Here is a 22,183-nt window from a genome sequence, read left to right as displayed (position 1 = left end):
GCTCAATGAGATACCATGCCGCAGTTTAACATGAATACCCCGCTCAGACACAGTATACTGACTCCGAGCCGACCAGTCCTTGTTTTAGCCCCTTAATGCCGAGCGCAAGACAGGGTAACAACAAGTACCATCTTTTAACGTCTTTTGGTATGACGCGGCCAGGGATCGAACCCCGGAACTTCCGCTCTCCGGGCGGACGCTCTACAACAAAACCACGGAGGCGGTGAGAAAAAAAGTATCCAATGACGACACTGAACGAAGATATTTCGTTCATTATTTTAATGAACAGATAAAGATTGCATGAAAAAAATGAATCTGATAGCAAAGTTTCACTTTTGATGTTTTGGGAGGCCAGTAAGTATTTTCTTTCCGCCGTATTTACAGGGTCAATGTAGACTTGGACGCCTAAAGTAAACGATAGACCATAGTTTTGATAGCCTTGTTCGGGCAATTGACAACACAGTTTCGGTAATATACACGCATCTTATCGACGTTCCGATGTTACATAAGCCATGGAAAGATGTGATTGTCAAATTAACACTTGGTTGATATGCAGTTTCAATAATAATGATGAAATGGGGTTTAAAGTCGCGTTCAAGATTATTGCACTAATGTCTTATATAGCGACCTGCATGCACGTGTGTAAAGCTGCTTGTACTAGTCCGGACTGATGCCGATTTACAGTGCTAGCCCACTGAGATACCATGCCGCAGTTTAACATGAACACCCCACTCAGACACAGTATACTGACCCCGAGCCGACAAGTACTTGTACCATCTTTTGACGTCTTTTGGTCAATAATGATGAAACTATTTGAAATACTCTCTTACATATTGTAGAGAAAAAGACTTGCAAACTTGTTAGATAACATGAATAGTTATGGGTGCAATACTAGTAAATATGAGTTTATTCTCGTGTTATTTACTATCCGTCTTCAATACTTCCAGCTGACGTTTGATCAATTGAAAGCAATGTATATAAAAGCGACATAACAATTTCCATAATGAAAAATATAATTCCCTCTCCCGAAGTGAAATGCATAACGATTTAGAAAGAACATCGTCTTACTGTTCAACAGTGAATAGGACTGAGTACCTATCCGGCCCTGGAGCTGGCTACTGATGACATACACATACTTCTCCAGGTAGCACTCCTGTGTGTTGATGTCGTAAAAGAATGAGGGGCAGTTTGCATAGTACACACAGGCTACTGTGCATTCTGGTTTGTGGGTGACCCCAGACATAAACGGACCAAGGTTGAGTGCGATATATCCAGTGACGAACAAGGACAATGTGAACATTGTGTACTTTGTAATAACTATTCAACGTCCCTATATACGCTGATGATCAAAGTACACAGTCTATTACTAAGGTTTGTTAGTACTACCTAACATATGTGTGTATTATCCTGGGTTAGCTTAGTGAATGATTTGCTCACACGTAGAGGAAGGCGTGTCATTATTTACATGCTTTTTCGGAGACCTCTACTTTACGCTAGCTTCATGTTTTGTCAACTCAGTAACCAGGCAACCAAGCAAACATCGTGGTTCCACTTTCATACAGAATTGACACTTTCGTGAATATTGGTGTATTTATAAATGTCGTGTCCCTGAGCGTTGTGTTTTTGTTAGAAAATTTTGTCAAATAGAACTAATTGAGGGGTGATATTTACTTCAATTCACTGATTCGTTCTTCACTATAGAGCATGATTAGACAAATCTAGACAATATTTGAATCAAATATGAACAGAATATATACCCAGATAACTAGTCACAGAGCTGTGACAACACACAATCATATTGATATGTTTAAATCTAAAAATTCACTAATTTCTGTTTGTTAAATCTAAATATGCCATAAATCTCATTGAAGCACCGGTCTTATCAAACTATGTGATAGTTAATGTCTTGTTGATTCAATTCGTATAATCGTTTCAATATTCATGCGCAACCAGATTTGCAACCGGTTTCAGTTTCATCTGTCAACGAAAGAAAGTTTTTATATATTTACATTTAAATACATATTTTGACATGGGTAATAAATAAAATACCACACTCATTCTCGTTAGATGTCATTTTTACGAAACTCGTGAACTTTCTATCGCATCTGACCTCGCTTTCACTCGGTCAGATACCATAGAAAGTCAGTGCCGGGGAGAGCCGTGATTGCTGCCCGGGGTGGTCACACGAGATACTGAGTTCCGCGCAACCTTGTGGCCTTGTGTGACAAGACAATGAACATGGACAAAAACTCCAAAATTTCATATTTGTATCTATGATATTGAATTAAATATATCGACTTTATTAGGTACAATAAATTTACTAAAAATCTACCTGTGCGTTTCGTTTTTGAAGAGTGGGTATACAACTAAGTTCTCCCAACAACTCATGTAACGATCAGGTATATTCTGCACCTGTAATTAAGCCACGCCTCCTCCTTAGCGCTGTTACTTATACAAACCTCAAAATGCATACTTTTAATTTAGCGCAACAGCGCTAGGTCTACATTTTCACACTTTTTTCTCGGCCATAGTATTGTACATCATCCTGGCTACATAATGATGTAAGAAACATCGATTACTAAATATAATTTTCTTTGAAGTCATGTGTCAAAGGCAGGATAGCTGAACAGTTCAAACAGTTCAAACAAGCGAATATAATATATAGTCCAATCAAAATCAAAATCGCGAAAATTGCGAAATCGACATCCGGTTCGTAAACTGCCGTGTAGATTTCGATCGAATGCAGGCTTTGCAAAGCATGTGTACCGCCAACTCGGTGTCAACAGATATTTTCCAAATCATTTCATGTTTTTAATCAAGGTGCCTTTATATTACAAGCCCATTTCTGGTGTACCCCGCCGTGCTATTGCGGGAATATTGCTAAAAGCGGCGTAAAACCAAACTCACTCACAGATTTTGATTATCGACCACATCATCGTGACTCGTCTCGAAGCAAGTGCCATGAGAGGTGGAGTATGATTGGTCTGAGGAGGGACATAGAAGGGACATGACTCGTAATAGCCATCGGTGGCACTACGATCGAGCCCAGAAAATCCAACCCAGTTCGGCAAGGGTGGAAACTGTTTTTTTACAGTCAGCTACCTCACTTGCCTCGGAAGGATGCTTGTGACGTGAAAAGGACGTTTGCGCAACTGTTCTATTGCAATTGTGTTGGTCATGAAAATATCGAACACATGTCAGAACAGAGCAGACCTTTATTCACCCAAGGCTATGAATATAGCATAATCAGGTCGGAAAATAAATGTATTACATGGCAGCACAATATACAATAGTTCAATTTAAATGTAAATGTGGCGACAAATGAGAAAGTATCATCAGAGTAGATATGTTTTTACATTGAAATAACTTGGTCATTTTCAAAACTGATTGTTGATTAACGTAATAAGGACAGAAAAAACTTATTGAATCATTAAAATACACACAGTTAAACAAATGATTGTATTCATCTGCAGTATCATTTGATGGACAGAATGTACATTTTCTTTCCTCGAGAGGAATGTGCTACCATCTACCATCTACCTGTAGACGGTGACAAGAAAGTCTTAATTGAACTAAACAAGGTTTACATTTGTTAGATAAATATTGTAAATAAACCTCAAAGTATTTTCCTTAATTGTCTTGTAGAATCTGCTTTTAATCGATGAGAGTCATCGGTCAGAGTTCTCTCTCTCTCTCTCTCTCTCTCTCTCTCTCTCTCTCTCTCTCTCTCTCTATATATATATATATATATATATATATATATATAGACTTTCTTCCTATTTTACTGCATAGCATATATATGGGGTTCTTTTCCTAAGAGATAATATTTTTCTTATGAACGTTAAGTGGATGTTTTCAATAATGTTTAAGTTTTCAAATCCTCATATTTCTGATCCGTATGTTAAGATTGGCGTTACTATAGCGTCGAATAGCTTGGGCTGGCAGTTTATTGACAAATTATAAATCCTAGCTCTTGACAAAATAATGGCTTTTGTACCCTTTTCCCACAAAAGTCAAAAGAGTCAGTTGAGTGTAACCTGCTAGCGGACGTCTTTATACATTGCTCCAACAACATCAGGATAACCCCTGTAGGTGCTGTGGTTTGTAAGAAATGTGTTGTTCAGTGATTATGCAGTTCTTCAACACAGAAGTGTTTAGGTGTGTGCGTAATTAAAGCACGAAAGAATGCAGGTTCTGTTAAGTATCCCTAGGATCGCCAAGCCAGCGCAGGTGTTGAGTACGAGACTTCTTACCACGCCTTCTGTATTTTAAATCTCCTGACATGCCCGTTCAAACGAAATTGTAACACTCCATCTTCTACTAGGGTTAGCAGTTCATGTTCATGTTTTTGAAGGGTCACAAAGAGTTCCTGGAACGTTATGTGTATATAACATAAAAAAAGTTCTGATCCACAATAATACATCTTGTCATGATATTTGCTGGGTATATAATACATGCAAATCTATTTATCCTCACACCAAAGAGCAGTGTCCTCCACCTCAACGTCAATCTCACAGAGAGCACTTAACTCCATAGCGATGCCTGAACCACCCCACATTCCATCAGAAAACATCCTGGCATAAATCTGGTCACTTGAATTTTCTAGTCCCGGGCTCCAGTTGTTGTATGGCCCAAGAGAATGCCCGTTTGTCCAGCGCCAACCAGCATTGATGTCTTCACGTCCGAGGCCGATCCATACATGATTGTCTGTTGATATGAAAATAGCTGTGTTACTTTTGTGTGATATGATGACTGTACAACTGCACTGCACATAGGAAAGAAACATGCTGATGACTGCCATGATATGGCAACTGGTAGCCAGTGGATGGTGTGAATGAAAGAGGGTCTCCATATATAGAGGATATTATATGAGTGTTCATGTCATACTATGTATACGACACCTGTGTCGAAAACATGGTATGATATGAACACTCATATAATGTTCTATTTATTACCGAAGAAGAAATCTACATACAGAGACGAATTTTAGTGTTTACCATTTAGGACAGCAAGTCGCAACACCAGTGGAACCACACGTCCACAATCTTCAGCTATGACGTCGTTTCTTGTGTGACGCCACTCCGACCTCACGTTTTAATAAGATTCAAATGATGTTAACAATGCCGTCCGGATGACGGAAACAATACGCTGTTGTCCCATGACGTGATATAACGCGAGCCCACACGTGATTTTTATGAACCCCGATATGTTTGCCCTTATAGGTAATAAATAGCCACAGGAATCGTACATCAATATCACAGACAGAGAAAAAATGTAGATAGATGTTGTTGTTACCTACAGGCAACGACTAAAGGTTATTATATAGAAGATTCATCACGAGTGTTTTTTGATATGGGAAATATCAACCGAGTCTTAGTTAATCGGTATTTGCCGAGCCTTTGGCGAGGCAAATACCGATTAACGGGACGAGGTTGATATTACCCATATTAAAAAACACGAGTGATGAATTCTATTTATCATTTTCACATTTTTGCTTCCCTTTAAAGGAATAATTAACATCAGCAACTTGTCGAAAACTTACGTATAGATTGTGCGTAGTGATACATGTTTACCATAGCCGTGTAAACCAAAATAAACAACCTCTTAACTCCTTTATGGCATATTCCTTCGCTGAGAAAAAAAGTTCCTCGGATTATTTTAAACAAAATACTTGAACAGACTTTTGCAGAATAATTGTAACTTTAATAACGGTAACAACAACGATTCTGTGTAATCTGATTATATCTCTGGTGTAACTTTACTTATAATATATAGTTTCAAATCAAACCGCTCTCTCACTTGAAGAATGTCTCGCGGCTGAGAGGTCAGAGTAGATGCATTAGTCGGTGTCACTATCACTTTCGATGACAATCCGGCGTCTTTTGAGTGGGACCGGGCTTGGAGGTTTAACAAGATTAATCGTTATGTTTCCACCAGTAATGTTGCCAGCAAACATAGCGTTGACAACACCAGAAACATTTATTATTTGAGACCGCTGACTGTGTTGTCTACTGTCGATTTGGACATTACGCGAGGGGCCGCTCTGCATGACGGGAGTTTCATCAACAAGCTGGGATGTCACGGTGTTGGATGGAGTATTTTGTGAAATGATGTTGGATATTTGCTTGTGCTGGTCAGGATTAATATGACAGTACTTGTTCACAGAATGGATGTTTTTGTGGCCAGTTATCTGCATTATTTGATTGGCGGAACATTATTGTCATTCAACTTTTGCACAAGGTGTTTGCGCGCAGAGTGATTTGTGAGTCGTTTCGATGTTTGGAGACTTGCGGCATCGCACATGTTTTACATGAGAGAGGAAAGTTTGTTTTTCCCAATATGATAGCGGATAAACCACTGATCGCCAAGTTTAGGCATACCTAAAGTGTGTGTGCCGATGTAAAAGGGATCGCCATCTCGACAGAAGTCGAGTGGACGCGTGGAGGCATACAGCTTATACACCTGCACAGGGCACCGAGAGGGATCAGCAACATTAGCCCACATCACCGGACCTATTCTTTTCTTGTCTCATGGACAGTTCAAGATATTCGTGATCATCTCCATCAACATGCAATGTGATGTCCCCCCAACACATGTTGTAGTGATCATTGACACCTCTTAACCCGAAATGGATTGTGTTGTAGAGCCAAAGACAGTATATTATGTTCATTGGATTACTGATTCCAATGGATTCGGACTGCCACAGGGAATCGATCTCTTCATCACCAATCGGGTCGGCTCTCCTAGGTAAGTTGCCCTTCTTTCTTTATAGCATTTTTTCTCCCCTTTAATACTTCCCATGATCGTGAAAATTCTAAAGATGACGTGAGTGAATAGCCATACCCTCTTCGTTTTAATGATCTCTCGATGCTGCTCTGAAAACCCGTGAGTCTGTTTGGTTCATAATTTTCCCCATTTGTTTTTCGAACACTAATGAAAAACTTGCGGAGAAGTGTGTCTAGTTCGTTTGGCGGGGATTTCGTGCATTTGGCGAAATTCATTTTGGACAGTTATCGAACAGTTTCAAATCGTACAAAGTTTTCTTGGCTGTGTTTTTGTTTTGATTGTCTAGGATCACACCATCGACCATGCCATCCTCAACAGCCACAAATCTTCCTTGGGCATCTTTCGGCTTTGTGTTCGTCGTCTGCTTAGCCGTGCTCGACGATGGCGTTTCGATGATGAAACTTTGGCCACAGGGAAGTTTTGATAATCTGCCTTCATGACAGTCAAATTCAAATTCGGTACCATCAACCTGTAACCTGTAATATCCATTTGTCAACACGGATATCACTGTAGCACTTCCCCTTTGATCTATTTAAACATTGTCTTCAACATCAAAGGTATCCATGTTGTTTGTAAACGCTTACTCACGTGCACCGGCGAAAAAAAATCCACTTCCGGTTATCTAATTTGCATACTTATGTCATTGGGGTATGACATACATGTTTTTATGTCATAAGCTTATGTCATGGATAAATGTTTTAGTTAAATGCTAAATGCCAGTTTTCATATCATACCCCAAATCAACCCTTGACCCCCATATCGCCCAGTTGATGTGGGGTACGATATGAAAACTGACATAAATAATAACCTTTCATCATATACCATAACCTAAAGTTGTAAAATGTTTACTGTAAAAGTGTGTTCAAAATATAAATACAGACAAAACATGTTTCGATCTAAACATGATTAGGAATGTGTTTAAATCCTAAACGGAATACACATTTGGTGTGTTCTCTCTAAAGGCATTTAGGCATAACCACATGAAGTGAGCTATCGCCTCACAGCCCAACACAACCTAAACACATCATCCGCATAATCGAAACATGTTCAGAAAATAACACATTTAAACATGTTTCGAATTTAAAACATGCTAAAAGTTAATACATGTTTACAATTTAAGCATGTTTAAATATAGCACAAATCATAAGGCAATGGGTCAACAATGGGTAAAATGTGTTATGTATGTTGAAATTAGATGTGCAAATAAGATACACATGCACTTGCATAACACATATACCACCAGGACTTACAAGGAACTTGGAACAATATTAACATAAAATGTGCAATTTAACCAAACTCGGTTAATTGTGACTATGAAAATTTACACTTGTGACGACAATAGGCTCCATAGCACAGTTGTCAACGTAACTACAAAAAAGTGGTTGCAGGTTCCTATTCTGTCGACGATTAAAACTCTCTGTGTTTATAAACCTCTGTTGATGCTGTATAACTAATAGTATTTCTCTCCTACAGGAAGCTGACTTTCAAAGTATATCTGATTACTACGAGAGACAATTAACTTTTTTTAGTTGGTGTGATATGACCGTCACAATGTTGTCGCTACCGCTCATGCAAAATGCCTCTTATCATTGATAGGTATATGATAATTTCTTTTAGTACTTGTACGAGTGATTTGATAACATGGGCAAATATTCATACTGACGGACCATGGTGACACTCAGTCAGCAAGATCATCAAATGATATCGATATCAATCATATATCCGAGGTGATATGATAGGTTTCTCATACCGTTTGCAACAATTGATGCTTGGATGTTGTCATCCTCAGACTTGATGAAGGCGATGTGTCCCGAGTCCTCTCCACACTTTGGCTGGGCGTCTCGGAAACGCATGAGTGGCGACCTATATAGCCGGAGACACTGGTTGGTATAACGACTGTAGATGTAGGTGGCGGGGCAAGCACCTGGGACAAGACACATAACCATACAGAATAGTTTTCAATAAATAGTTACGTCCTAAGAGACATCTGGAGAAAAAGGACACAGATCTCAGACAGTGCAATGTTGGGAAATGTAGCAGTTCATGAGATGAGAAGACAGTTATAAAATATTTTGCGTATGTGCTAAAAACAGTTCTATGTATTATGATCAAAGCAACAGTGTAACAGTTGTGATCGCGGATTCCTGTGGCGACTCTGTGGAAGTATATCAGTATTGTAATTATCAACTGATGAAGAATACTTTGGCTTTCAGATTTTGAGAGACGCGCGTAATTAATAATTAAAACACTGACAGCATCATCGAAGAGCAAAATTTCACTTCTGATTGTAGTTGAGGCCAATAAGTGTTTTCTTGCCGCGGTATTTACAGGGTCAATGTCGTCACAGACTTGAAACGTACGGCTACTGTAAACCGAACAATCATAAACAATTTTTGAAAGATTACCAACTTACTGTTCAGCTGGGAATAGTATTGAATACCTTCCCGACCCAGGAGCTGGTCACTGGCCACATACACATACTTCTCAAGGTAGCAATCCCCACTGTTGCTGTCGTAGAAGAACGAGGAGCAGTTTGCATGGTCCAGACAGGCGTGTGCACATCCTGGTCTGAGGGTGACCCCAGACAGGAACGGATTCAAATTGGCTGCAATGTACCCAGTGAAGAGCAAGGAGAATGTGAACATGGTGTGCGTTGTAATATCTGTTTAACGTCTCTGTAATAAATTAATTAATATATTAATTAATTTAGGCGAATAATGAGGTACACAGACTGTTATAAGGTTTGAAAGTGCTACCGCGCGTTTGTAGTATTATCCTGAGTTGCTTTAGTAAATGATTGTCTCAAAAGTAGATCTGGCAGGAAGGTATATCCTTATATACATGCTATTTCCGAGTACTTGTTTTTAATTCCAGCTTCATGTTGTGGGTACACAATAACCAGGCAACATGCCAAACATCGTCATTGCATATGCGGTTTTTTTCCATAAATGCCGTATTGTTTGGCCTTGTTTTGTTGGATGCCTTAGAAACGTTTGCCAATTAGAACAAATTAAGTGTTCATAAAGTACTAATTTTGGATTATCCGTGTACGTGTATAGATTACATACCTCCTCGGCACCATCAGCTCATCAAAAACTCCAATCAGTCATAATTCTTTTGTTGATACTACCTGTCAAGATGTTTACCTCGTATTACCCGTCTTGTGTACATAACAGGCTTCCCCAATCCATTGTAACTACATACCAATCTACTCAAATGTAAAAATACTGCCTCATACCTGTGTATATGCTTGTCAATCATACTCTGAACATCACTTGCTTGATAAAGGTGTCAGAACCTAGACCGAAACGCGTTCCGAATTGTAATATAGAAGCTGTTTATCCATATCCTTATTTACTAACTTGGGATTTTACTAAAGGAGTTAAACTGACATCTTATGCTTTATTTCGGCAAAGAGCACGATAATGCGTTAATTAATATTTGAAGCAAATATAAACAGGATACCTAGATAAATATTCTTTCAAAATCGATATAACCTTCTAAAACGTTATGAACCACAATATAGTGATTTGTTTGATAGGCAGTACTTAGAAGTTGACGGATATATTTGAAAGTGAAATTTACAAACCTACTTAACAAGTCTAGTTTCTGTTTATTCAGTGTATGAGTCAGACCACATCGTCATGATGTGTTATAATTTCTGCTCGGGTTGGCAAAGTCAAACCAAGGTAATGTGGCCAGGTAGTTTAACTTAAGCTTCAGGTGTATCGATGATCAGATATCGTTCAATAACAATCAAATAGCCAATTCCCTTCCACTGACTTACCCATCTGAACTAAAAATAAAGGAGAACAGTGAGACCGCCTCATCTGTTTCAAGTCCTATGCATAGAGATTCAGAGTGACAAAATACTCTCCACAGGACTGTATGACAGGGGTGACTTCAATATATATATATATTAGTTATTCAATTTAGCAACTATATCAAAGAAACAGCTTTACATCCCTGCATGTGTGTTTGTATCCACATGACATCGCAAAATGAAATCAATACTTAACATATTGCATTAAACTACATATATCACAATGACAATATTTACTAACGAACTTCACATACTGGAGAAGATCTTCACTTCACCTATCATCTAGCCTCTTTACTGAAATGCATGCATACAGTCTAGATCAGAAATGATGTTGGCTCCACCCACTGTGTAGTGTAATAAAGTATAGTTTTGCCCTGAGCTATTATATACTACTCAAAATTTGATAAGGATCGTATATATGTTTCTTAATAAAAAACAAAATAACTGCATAACTGGCAATATTGTGTTCAGGTGAAATCAAAAACGTCTCCAACACACGTGCACGTGCATTTCATGCCATGGGAAATGCGTTTCACATAACAGTTCATGCTTTTGCTACCATTGCACGATTTCCAATCAGGCAACGGTGTCTGATTCATTCTGAAACTGTAAACTCAAATGAGTGTTTACACTACGTTTATCTACGCAATGCCCCCTCAACGTGTAAGGCGTCGCCTGACGACAGAACAACTGGGCAGATGTATTGGAATGCTTGATGCTGGCTATTCTCAACGCGACGTCGCCAATGCACTAAACGTCAGCCAGAGCGTTGTAAGCAGGGCCTGGTCCCGACAGCAAAATTTTGGTACAGCAGCACACCGACATGGGGGTGGTCGTCAGAGGTCGACAACCCAACGCCAAGATCATTTTGTGGCTCTTCAGGCACGATGTCATCCCTTCTGGACAGCAACCAGCCTACGTAACGACCTCCTGAACGCCTCGGGGGTGAATGTGTCCACTCAGACGATACGGAATCGTCTTCACAATGCAGGTCTCTACTCGAGAAGGGCATGTGTCTGAATCCCCCTGACTGTTCGACACCGGCGGGAGCGATTGGAACGGGCTGAAGATCATGTCACTTGGACACGGAACGATTGGGTTCCAGTTCTGTTCACCGATGAGTCCAGGCAGGAGGCAGCGGGTGTGGCGACGACAACGTGAACATTTCCATGATGCCAACATCAGTGAACATGACCGTTATGGTGGTGGTTCCATCATGGTCTGGGGTGGAATCAACAGAGATGGAAGGACAGATCTTCATGTCCTGGAGAGAGGAACAATGACGGGGGTGAGGTACCGGGATGAGATCCTCGATGTGTACGTCAGACCCTATGCTGGGGCTGTTGGCCCTGAGGTCATCCTGATGGATGATAACGCCCGTCCTCATCGCGCCAGGGTGGTTGAGCAGTACCTTGAGCAGGAGACAATTGTCCGCATGGATTGGCCAGCGCGCTCGCCGGACTTGAACCCGATTGAACATGTCTGGAACATGCTGCAGGTTGCCCTTTCACGCCGTAGAGCACAACCCACGACTTTGGCAGAGCTCGGACATGCCCTCGTGGAAGAGTGGAACAACCTTCCCATTGGGAACATCCGGGTGCCTATTGACAGCATATCTCGACGTTGTCAGGCCGTCATTGATGCAAGGGGAGGTCATACTCGATATTGACACTTCATCGACTAAGTGTAATGATGGACTATCCCTCATAACTATGTAATTCTTTCTCTTGTTTGCTGTTAACATTTTTTAATGAAATGCCTTTTGGTGTTTGCAGATTTCAAACATTCCATATTGATACAAGTTCATGCCGCTCATGAATTTTCATTCATAACATGATTAAACACGTTTCTGAGTCAGAGTCATGTCTTTTGTTATGTTTGTGGTAACTTACACACATATCACCTAGTGATCCTTATCAAATTTTGAGTAGTATAGTTAAAGCACGGGGACACCGAGGCCAGAACACTCACTCAAGGCTCAGATCACTCCCCGTTCGGTTCAAATGTATTCCCCACATGTTAACATTATTAACATTATTCTACTTCTCCTGTTCAGTCTTAGGTCCAAAGCTATCAAATGTTCATGTGACATTGTTCTTACCTCAACAGATTGTAGCTGATTGATCAATTGTTGATTATATATATATACCATAACCTGGTACTGCCCCTGTAATCTTTTTAAAGTTTGCCTGTTTGTTTGAAGGAAACATGCACTTTTACCACCTATCATCAACCCTACATATACACGCTAGGAAATGTACCATGTATCGTACAATGATACAATGAATGTATCGTACTAATATAATCTATAAACATTAAAACCCAAATGAGAACATAACTTGTTCAAAAATATACAATTTCTTCATATAAACGACAGAACATTCCTATAATCATAAGAATTCTCGACTGTATGCAGAGTTCATTGTTCAATTCCGACTGTACACATGTGTCATTCCAGCAACAAACGCATCCCACGTCACCGATCACATGTACCTCAAATAAATCTAACCATTGACACACAAACATATCAGAACGTACATTAATACATTAAAATAAGTATGTCAGCACATATTTCGTTTGCTCCATCAAGGCTAGAACAATCTGTACAATGTTAAAACAATATTTTATCAGCCATTGGGCACAGCTGCAGATGACAACATATTTCGTGGTTGCGAACGTATCAGTTTTAACCCTCTACCGTTGTATAGGGAACAATTGTCTCACCAAAATATGACGATTTCCTCTTCCGTTCGTGTGTTTTCACTTCACAGTTTACAGATAACAGGTAAGATTTTTCCATTTATGTACAAATCGCTCCTCTTTCCTTTACTTACAATGGTATGAGGAGTCATTCAAGAGGATTTATCTTAGATGACCATGTCTGTGCCCAAATACAAAGAAAGTTAGTTTATATAGCCTGTAGTTTTGAGTGAACGCCAGAGAATAACGAGTCTCGAATGTTTCCTGAAGCAGATTCCTAGGGGAATAACAGATGAAATAGTTAAAAAATGAATCAAAGGATCGCTGATTCAGTGAAGGCAACAGGTTTTTTCTCAAAAAGGCTAAACATGTCCTGCTGTACAACTCAAACAATTTTCATTAAAAACGTAAATGCCAGTTGATGTGGAACTCCATGTAAACGTTATATAGCACCGGATATATACTGTATATTGGATGACAATAGTGGATTGCCCTATCTAATCCCAGGACAATTAACCATTGAGCAAAGAACCATAAAATAATAACAAGTTTCAGATTTGGATATATTGCATAATCGTTTACATTGAGTGTCATTAATAGAGAGTATTCTATCATCTTGGGCAGAAAATGTAATATCTAGATAAAGGGGTCATCAGAAGCTTTTCTGATTCATCACCACAACGTAATGTCATATGATAATTAGTCATCTAATGTATTTTAATTATTTGAATAAAACTAGGAACTAATAGGACTATTGGATTATGTTTTTTTTACAGAAAAGAGAGTCTCCCAAGTTAAATCGACACCTCCTCTCACAAACGTGGTTACGTGCCTCCTGTCGGGAAAGGAACAGGCTTACCAAACCCTTGTATACAACACATCCATACGTCTTCAGCATACTGACATGCAGTGTTATCAATATTTTACTGATCGCCTTCACAATATCTTCATTTCAGTTACAATAGCTATACACAGAATAGTATTATCTGTCATGAACAATCTATTTCAAACTCGGTAAGGCTAGAGTTTAGTAGACAATCAGTTAGTGGCGTTTCAGTTCAATACAGTTGATAAATATGTTAACATTCCAGTTACCCAGACTTCGGTCGCCGTTGGATATCATCATTTATATCATTGCGATATCCTATCTCCTCGAAGCAATAACAAACGCAGGAAGCCGGGTTTTCTTTGGCACTAAACGATTGTTGTTGAACAGAAATGGGCATGAACGAGCATGTTCAAAGATCATGGGGTATTTGCCATCTGGTGGTATGAAGTTAGAGGACATGGTTTTAGATCCTTCCAGAGCTTTTGGAACAAGAAGAGGAGGCGAGAACATCACTGAAGTTGAATATCAAGATGAAAGTACGGAATTTTTCAATTTTGAACTTGGCGTTTTGAGAACACTATGCAGAGGAACGCCTGGTCTGATGAGACACTTGGAAAACCGTCCTCATCAGGCATCTGTGAATGATGTGACAAACGTAATCACAGTGTCCAATAAAACAGAGATGGAATATATGGAGAGTTTAGAGGGACTAACTGTTGGAATTGTTCGTATCGACTATGCAAATATGTACTGGACCGTGATAGAGCTGTACAACGCATATCTGAATACCCGGGAAATGAACAGAACTGCTGCCGAGACCACCATTCTCATCCTTGACGCCCATCCAGCTACTGCCCTAGACGGATTGTGGGAACTGCTGTTCAAGAAGGTCGCCAGAGTGGGATGGTTGAAGAAAACAACGCTCCTTGAGCAGTTTGTCCTTGTTCCCGAGTTGAAACGGGTGCCCATTTTGCGCAAAGCCAAATCTATTCCTTACATCGACGATTTCCGTTATGATGTCTCTGATCGTGCAGGAGGCTTTCTGGGCAGGAAACTAGCTTGTGACAGGATTAGGATAACTGTTGTGTTGAGAAAAAACTACATAGCCCATCCACGAAACGTCAGGGGCATAATAGAGAGACAGTTTAATAATTCTGATGAACTCATTCAGGCGCTGAAAAACACATTTCCTGAAACTCCTGTACAAGCCGTAGCGTTGGAGACTTTGACCATCAGAGAACAAATACAACTGATCACGGAAACGGATATTTTGATCGGTGTACACGGTGCAGGGTTAGCACTCACGTTGTTCCAGGTTCCTGGAACAGGGTTAATTGAACTCTTCCCTCACAAGTATAAACAACACAGAAATAGTCACATGGAACAGTTGGCTGTTTGGGGTGGTAAACTATACAGTAGTTGGTATAGCAACAAAAAGTTTACCACCTCTGTGCACGTACCCCCACGAGTCTTGACGGATATGGTGTTTGGCATGGGGTTAAGAATCTGTGAAAAACTCTATTACATATGATATTTGAAAGAATCAAAGCTGTGATGTTCCCTTTGTGTCGCACAGTTTATTTTCTATACAGGTTTACTGGTATGAACATCACCCCAGTCAATATTTTGCTCATTCGCTACATTCGAAAATAATCTACCAGTTAAAATAACTGTACGAAAAATAAATGTTCTAGAGAGCAATAAATCTCAACAGACGTGAAATTAAAGAAACAAATAGGTCGGTCAACATCGACATGTGTGTTCTGTGTGCTGCATTGATTGGAAGTGTGATAGTTAATCAGTACTCTCCAAAGGTGTAGGTTGTTCACAAGGAAGTGTAATGATATATTGCAAAACTAAACACTAACATCAGACGATACGATTTCATTTATTGTTTAACATGATACATATGCAGAAGATGTAATTGCTTTCATGTATGCTCACCAAAATAAAAAAAACATTTTCCCGTGTAGTGAGTACATTATTGCATATTTGTCTTGTTTTTCATATACATAACACAGATATAGCACAGAATATGTTGTCTTTATTTTGACAGAATTGGTCAACTGCCAAGCTTGTTGAACAAGTTATGTATATTGTAACTATAAAGTGTTTAAGTGGGTATTTGTTTGTGTCTTCTGATAGTTCCGACAAATCGATCCCCTAAAATATATAAAGGTCATCACTTATAACTCAATCGATATATCGTTGATTAAGACTTTTTTGCATTATTTAAATCAACTCGATGTTATTTGGGAGAATATAAGTTCATGACATTTGACCAATTCGTACCCGGATCTTCACGGGTCAGAGTTTTGCTTTTATATTAATCTGGATTTGTTTTGTTTTCATAAAATACATATATTCCATAGTCAGAGTACATAACTATCGATGCTTTACCGCAAAACATCATTGCCATATGCTGAGTGGTAAATCTGCTGTGCTAAAAGATCACGCAACTGATGGAAAATGTAGAATTCGAAACAATGCTGGTAAAAATAAATGTGACCAATATAAAACAACTAATTACCCATGATTCAAACACACATACATATATCATATAGTATAGGAACCGTTTTGTGACTAAGCTACATGTTCGTTACGCTACTACACGAAACTATAGATTGTATATGCAACTGCCACGTTGAACAGATGATGATATACATTGATGGGGTATTTAATCATGGATGTCGAAATACAGGAGGGAACTATTGTTGTCGCGTATTAATGACACATAAACTGGAGGAGCCCACGACGCATTACACTTCACTGGACAGTGTCTGAGTGTTAAACGATAAATAATATATAATGGGCAGTCATTTAGAACGTGTACATAGTAGACTGAGCGTTACAATACGGCAGTACTGATTCAACTCTAACATTTTCCAGATAATAATATCAATGAAATGAGAACTTTAGTCATAAAATAGGAATATTTAAATATTTTCTTGCCTAAACAAGAGAGGAGAGAGCTGTGAGGTTTTTTGAGTTCATTCAAGCAAGTGTGCCGAGGGCCAACACCCAAGGAGTTATATACCCCAACAACTCTACTCGTATCACATTAACAATTACTTTGATGTTGTAATTTCCGTCTATGTTATCTGCCATATGCTATCAAAGTTGACTACACAAACAGGTGGTAACAGAACAGTTTCCGTATTGCCTAACAAGTGTTGATTTTATTTACAGTTTTAGATGATGGTCAAATTTCCCAGGTTAAGTTATTTTGTGAAACATATAAAAAAGTATAATGAAAAATATGCACTGTAATACTTCCATCAAGACACGTCGTAGTACAATCCTACAAATACAGAAATATAATCAGAGGTAACGCTGTAAAAATATCTATCCTGGTTAAAAGAGCTCAGACAATATAAAGATAATTATCATACAGTGATATCGCATGTATATGTAGTATTGATCTTTTGCTGAAACGAAATACTGAACAACCATGATGTACAGCTACGGATGACACCATATGTCGCGGTTCCGCATGTGTCGACGCATTTAACAGCAGCCGAGAACAGTCGTCGCAATCTACCTCTGCCATTCTGTCCACTGTGTTATCATTTTTACATTTTACAGGTATGTGTTGTCCTTTTATGTATAAATGCATAATTATTCATTGATCAGCCTTTTATCATGACAGTGGTTCACACCACGCGTTTTAAACATTGGTTGATCTGTAAAGAAAGACATGTACGTTTACGCATGATGGTAAAAGGGACAATGAAGAGGTGTTATGTCAGACGACTAAATCTGCATTGTATATGTTGAAATACAAAAGGTGAGTTGATATATCAAATAGATTTTAAAACTCAATTTTCCATAGACATTTTGCAAGAGGCGTCTACATTCATTGTAAAACACCGAACGTTAATCTTTAAATATGTTATTCCGGAGGATTTCATTGGTAAATTTGGTATCCAAGTCACCCAACGTATGCTATAATTTCGGCTGTAATATTCAGTATCTAAATTCTTATAACCATGGAGCAAAGCAAAACAATTAAACACGTTTCAAATTTGTATCCATTTAGAAATTAATTAAGCAACCGCCCGTCAATAACACGTGGCGGTTACACTCGCTGCTGAGTTCAAGGAATTTCATTTGTCTTTATGAGATTACAATGAGCGTTTTCGCATAACAATGGTCATTTATACCCGATCTTACAACTTCCCAGATCCGTCGTTATTATGGTTCCCATTTTGACTCAAATACAACACTGTAGAAACTGCTATTCGCGCAATGAAATTAACACACACCTGCGACGTCGTCTTATTGTTTAAACGCTCCATTATTCTTCAGGAATGGGCAGTTGTTTGTCAATTATACATTACCTTGAACCAATGTTTCAAATATTCAGGTGAATGTTTTCAACAAATTGTCCGTAAATATGTGTCGCCAGCGATGCTCAAACACGCATCGTTTCATTTGGGGACGTCCAATTGTCGTTCCAAACTACAGCATCACAAAACGGTATTAGTAATATGTAGCATAATGTGTAGCTGTATGTTACCTTAACAATGTTCATATTTAAAGCAATTTGACAAACCACACACACACACACACACACACACACACACACACACACACACACACACACACACACACACACACACACACACATAGGGGGTGCTTGAATAATTTCCATGTGCATCATTTACATTTAGTTCGATTGGGCAGAAATTGTAAAAACAGGTACAAAATTTTCATTAAACTCAGATCGAGGTGAAGGACCGATAACCATGATTTGTCATTTGATGTTATCTCAGTATGCGAAATAGTACACCAGTATAGACCAAACTGATGCTGATATAACTGCAAAATAATTGTTTGAATAAATTAGGATAACCTCCTTTCTTTCTAAACAGATTTGTGAAATTTGTTACAGAGAACAAAGGCCCTGAATTTGCTGCACCTTCACTCTCATCACAAATGTTGATACAGATCTCATGTGAGGGAACACACTTAACGTCCTTTTGTACTGTGTCGAAGTTCTAGATTTGTGAACAAAACTTGCAGTTGCATTCACGTTTCACGTCGCTCATCAACAACAACCTACGTGTGATATTATTTGTTATTGAGTAGTGGTTGGTTTCGAAAGTATACTCACAGGTACTCAACTAAAAATCATACGACATTAATCATCATCATGTACATGTATATGTTTAATCAGCAATCATTGTAGACATTAGAAAATGATTATTTAAATCTTAATCTGTTTCAAGCTGGTTAAGAGTACTTTTTAGGACGCAATCCGTTATTGGCGTTTTTTGTTTAAAATATAGCTGATATGTATTATAATATGTCATTCAGGCGTACAAGAAAACTAAGGTCGCGATTGAAAATCATCATTTATATCATTGCGCTATCCTATCTCCTCGTAGCAATAACAAACGCAGGAAGCCGGGTTTTCTTTGGCACTAAACGATTGTTGTTGAACAGAAATGGGCATGAACGAGAATGTTCAAAGAGCATTGGGCATTTGCCGTCTGGTGGTATGAAGTTAGAGGACATGGTTTTAGATCCTTCCAGAGCTTTTGGAACCAGAAGAGGAGGCGAGAACATCACTGAAGTTGAATATCAAGATGAAAGTACGGAATTTTTAAACTTTGAACTTGGCGTTTTGAGAACACTATGCAGAGGAACGCCTGATCTGATGAGACACATGGAAAACCGTCCTCATCAGGCATCTGTGAATGATGTGACAAACGTAATCACAGTGTCCAATAAAACAGAGATGGAATATATGGAGAGTTTAGAGGGACTAACTGTTGGAATTGTTCGTATCGACTATGCAAATATGTACTGGACCGTGATAGAGTTGTACAACGCATATCTGAATACCCGGGAAATGAACAGAACTGCTGCCGAGACCACAATTCTCATCCTTGACGCCCATCCAGCTACTGCCCTAGACGGATTGTGGGAACTGCTGTTCAAGAAGGTCGTCAGAGTGGGATGGTTGAAGAAAACAACGCTCCTGGAGCAGTTTGTCCTTGTTCCCGGGTTGAAACGGGTGCCCATTTTGCGCAAAGCCAAATCTATTCCTTACATCGACGATTTCCGTTATGATGTCTCTGATCGTGCAGGAGGCTTTCTGGGCAGGAAACTAGCTTGTGACAGGATTAGGATAACTGTTGTGTTGAGAAAAAACTACATAGCCCATCCACGAAACGTCAGGGGCATAATAGAGAGACAGTTTAATAATTCTGATGAACTCATTCAGGCGCTGAAAAACACATTTCCTGAAACTCCTGTACAAGCCGTAGCGTTGGAGACTTTGACCATCAGAGAACAAATACAACTGATCACGGAAACGGATATTTTGATCGGTGTACACGGTGCGGGGTTAGCACTCACGTTGTTCCAGGTTCCTGGAACAGGGTTGATTGAACTCTTCCCTCACAAGTATAAACAACACAGAAATAGTCACATGAAACAGTTGGCTGTTTGGGGTGGTAAACTATACAGCAGTTGGTATAGTAACAACAAGTTTGCTACCTCTGTGCACGTACCCCCACGCATGCTGACGGATATGGTGCTTGACATGAGCAAACTAGTGTGTGGAGGCACCTTATAAGATGGTATTCAACAGAATTAAATTGATGTGACTGTGTTAAGTCATACACATTGTTTTAAGAAAGGATTGGTGGCACGAACTTCACCCTTAGTTTATTTCACTAAATACCTTACCTCATGATATTATACAAATCAAATGCATAGATTAATATTAATGTTACAATAGCCAAGTACGAAATTATATGAAAAATCAACTTCAGTAATTATCTTGTGTGCTTCATTCGCTGAATGTGTGACACATCAATAAATCAGTATGAGCAGGGCGTTGATTAGATTGTTCTTATGTGATGATAGCGAACTCAAGTATGTGTTGCCTATCAAATCATGAAATGTAATTGTAAATCACAAAAATAAATGCCAGCTGTAAAAGATGTGTTTTCATTTTTTTCACAGGGGAAACATGTATGTAAAAGATGTTATAGTATTACTTTGATCTATCTTGGCAAAATCATGTTTTCATATTCACATTTATGTATTACAAAGAATACGTTACAGATGATAATTGTGTGTATTGTTTTCACAGCTCATTCTTTACTACATCCATCATGCCCAGTGAACATTTGTTCTTATAAAACCCGAGGCTCACTTTTCTTTTTCCAATGTTATTTCAATTTATTTTTCAAAGTTAATATGGCGTGAAATCATGTTTGTCTAATCTCAGTAGAGTAGTTGTTTTCTTAACACCGTAAAGCTATATGGCCTGATATCCATCGAATGATTGATAGTATCAGCATTGTCCGGGCATCACGCATAATTGTATTATTTACACTTTTCAAAAAAAGAAACGCACAGATAGTATGTTGTTCATTGAACCTGACGACGCAAAACATCCGGTATATAAATCGAGCTCCAAAATTTCATATTTGTATGTATGATATTAAATCAAATATATCGACTTTATTAGGTACAATGAATTTACTAATAATCTACCTGTGCGTTTCTTTTTTTGAAGAGTGTATGGTACTCATTGGTTGGTACAAATTGACTCGGCGGATAGTTTGCTTAACGGAATATTTTCTCGCTATTCCAAGGCTTTTCTTATTTTTCGTTTCCTTTCACAGAACAATATCGGCTGTTTTGAAGCAATGATCGAAAACATATCTTGTCTTTAACAAGACACCCAAGCTAAACCCAGAATATTTAATGGAATGTTTCCAAGTATCAAAAAAGAATTCCAATCTAATATTGTTCACGTTTGAATAAAAAGTGACTGCCAATGTAACTGTACTGCACAATTTCTTTTTCCTTAGGTCTACAGAAACTACAGTGAACCTCAGTACTTATGTTCAAAAATCGTGAAGATCCGATTTAGAATTGGTCTTCAGCATCCGATGCTAGTCGTAAGAGCCGACCAACGAGATCGGTTAGTCAAGATTGCTGACCTGGTTGATGAATGTTATTGTATCCCAATTATGTAGATCGATGCACAAAATATCATTTGCCCCTAAAACGTTATATTC

General features: G+C 38.8%; 3 protein-coding genes across 3 annotated transcripts; 2 read left to right on the top strand and 1 right to left on the bottom strand.

Annotated features, from left to right (window-relative positions):
* Positions 1-4,462: 4,462 nt before the first annotated feature.
* Positions 4,463-9,431, bottom strand: LOC139465523 (uncharacterized). Its single transcript, XM_071247242.1, has 3 exons — positions 9,200-9,431; positions 8,537-8,710; positions 4,463-4,707 (listed from the first exon to the last, which is right to left on the bottom strand). Exons 1-3 carry the CDS (start codon positions 9,429-9,431, stop codon positions 4,463-4,465), a joined length of 651 nt encoding a protein of 216 aa, XP_071103343.1.
* A 2,457-nt stretch (positions 9,432-11,888) lies between these two features.
* Positions 11,889-15,669, top strand: LOC139465522 (uncharacterized). Its single transcript, XM_071247241.1, has 2 exons — positions 11,889-12,005; positions 14,401-15,669. The coding sequence occupies exons 1-2, from the start codon at positions 11,889-11,891 to the stop codon at positions 15,667-15,669; spliced, it is 1,386 nt and encodes a 461-aa protein (XP_071103342.1).
* Positions 15,670-19,434: 3,765 nt separating this feature from the next.
* LOC139465966 (uncharacterized) lies at positions 19,435-20,724 on the top strand. Its single transcript, XM_071247988.1, has one exon. The coding sequence runs from the start codon at positions 19,435-19,437 to the stop codon at positions 20,722-20,724; it is 1,290 nt and encodes a 429-aa protein (XP_071104089.1).
* The last annotated feature ends 1,459 nt before the right edge of the window (positions 20,725-22,183 follow it).

This window comes from Haliotis cracherodii, unplaced genomic scaffold (assembly GCF_022045235.1).
Source record: "Haliotis cracherodii isolate W230 unplaced genomic scaffold, xgHalCrac1.p SCAF_18, whole genome shotgun sequence".
NCBI classification, from domain to species: Eukaryota; Metazoa; Mollusca; class Gastropoda; order Lepetellida; family Haliotidae; genus Haliotis; species Haliotis cracherodii.
The sequence above is the reverse complement of the archived record's forward strand: the minus strand, read 5'-3'. Positions and strand labels throughout refer to the sequence as shown.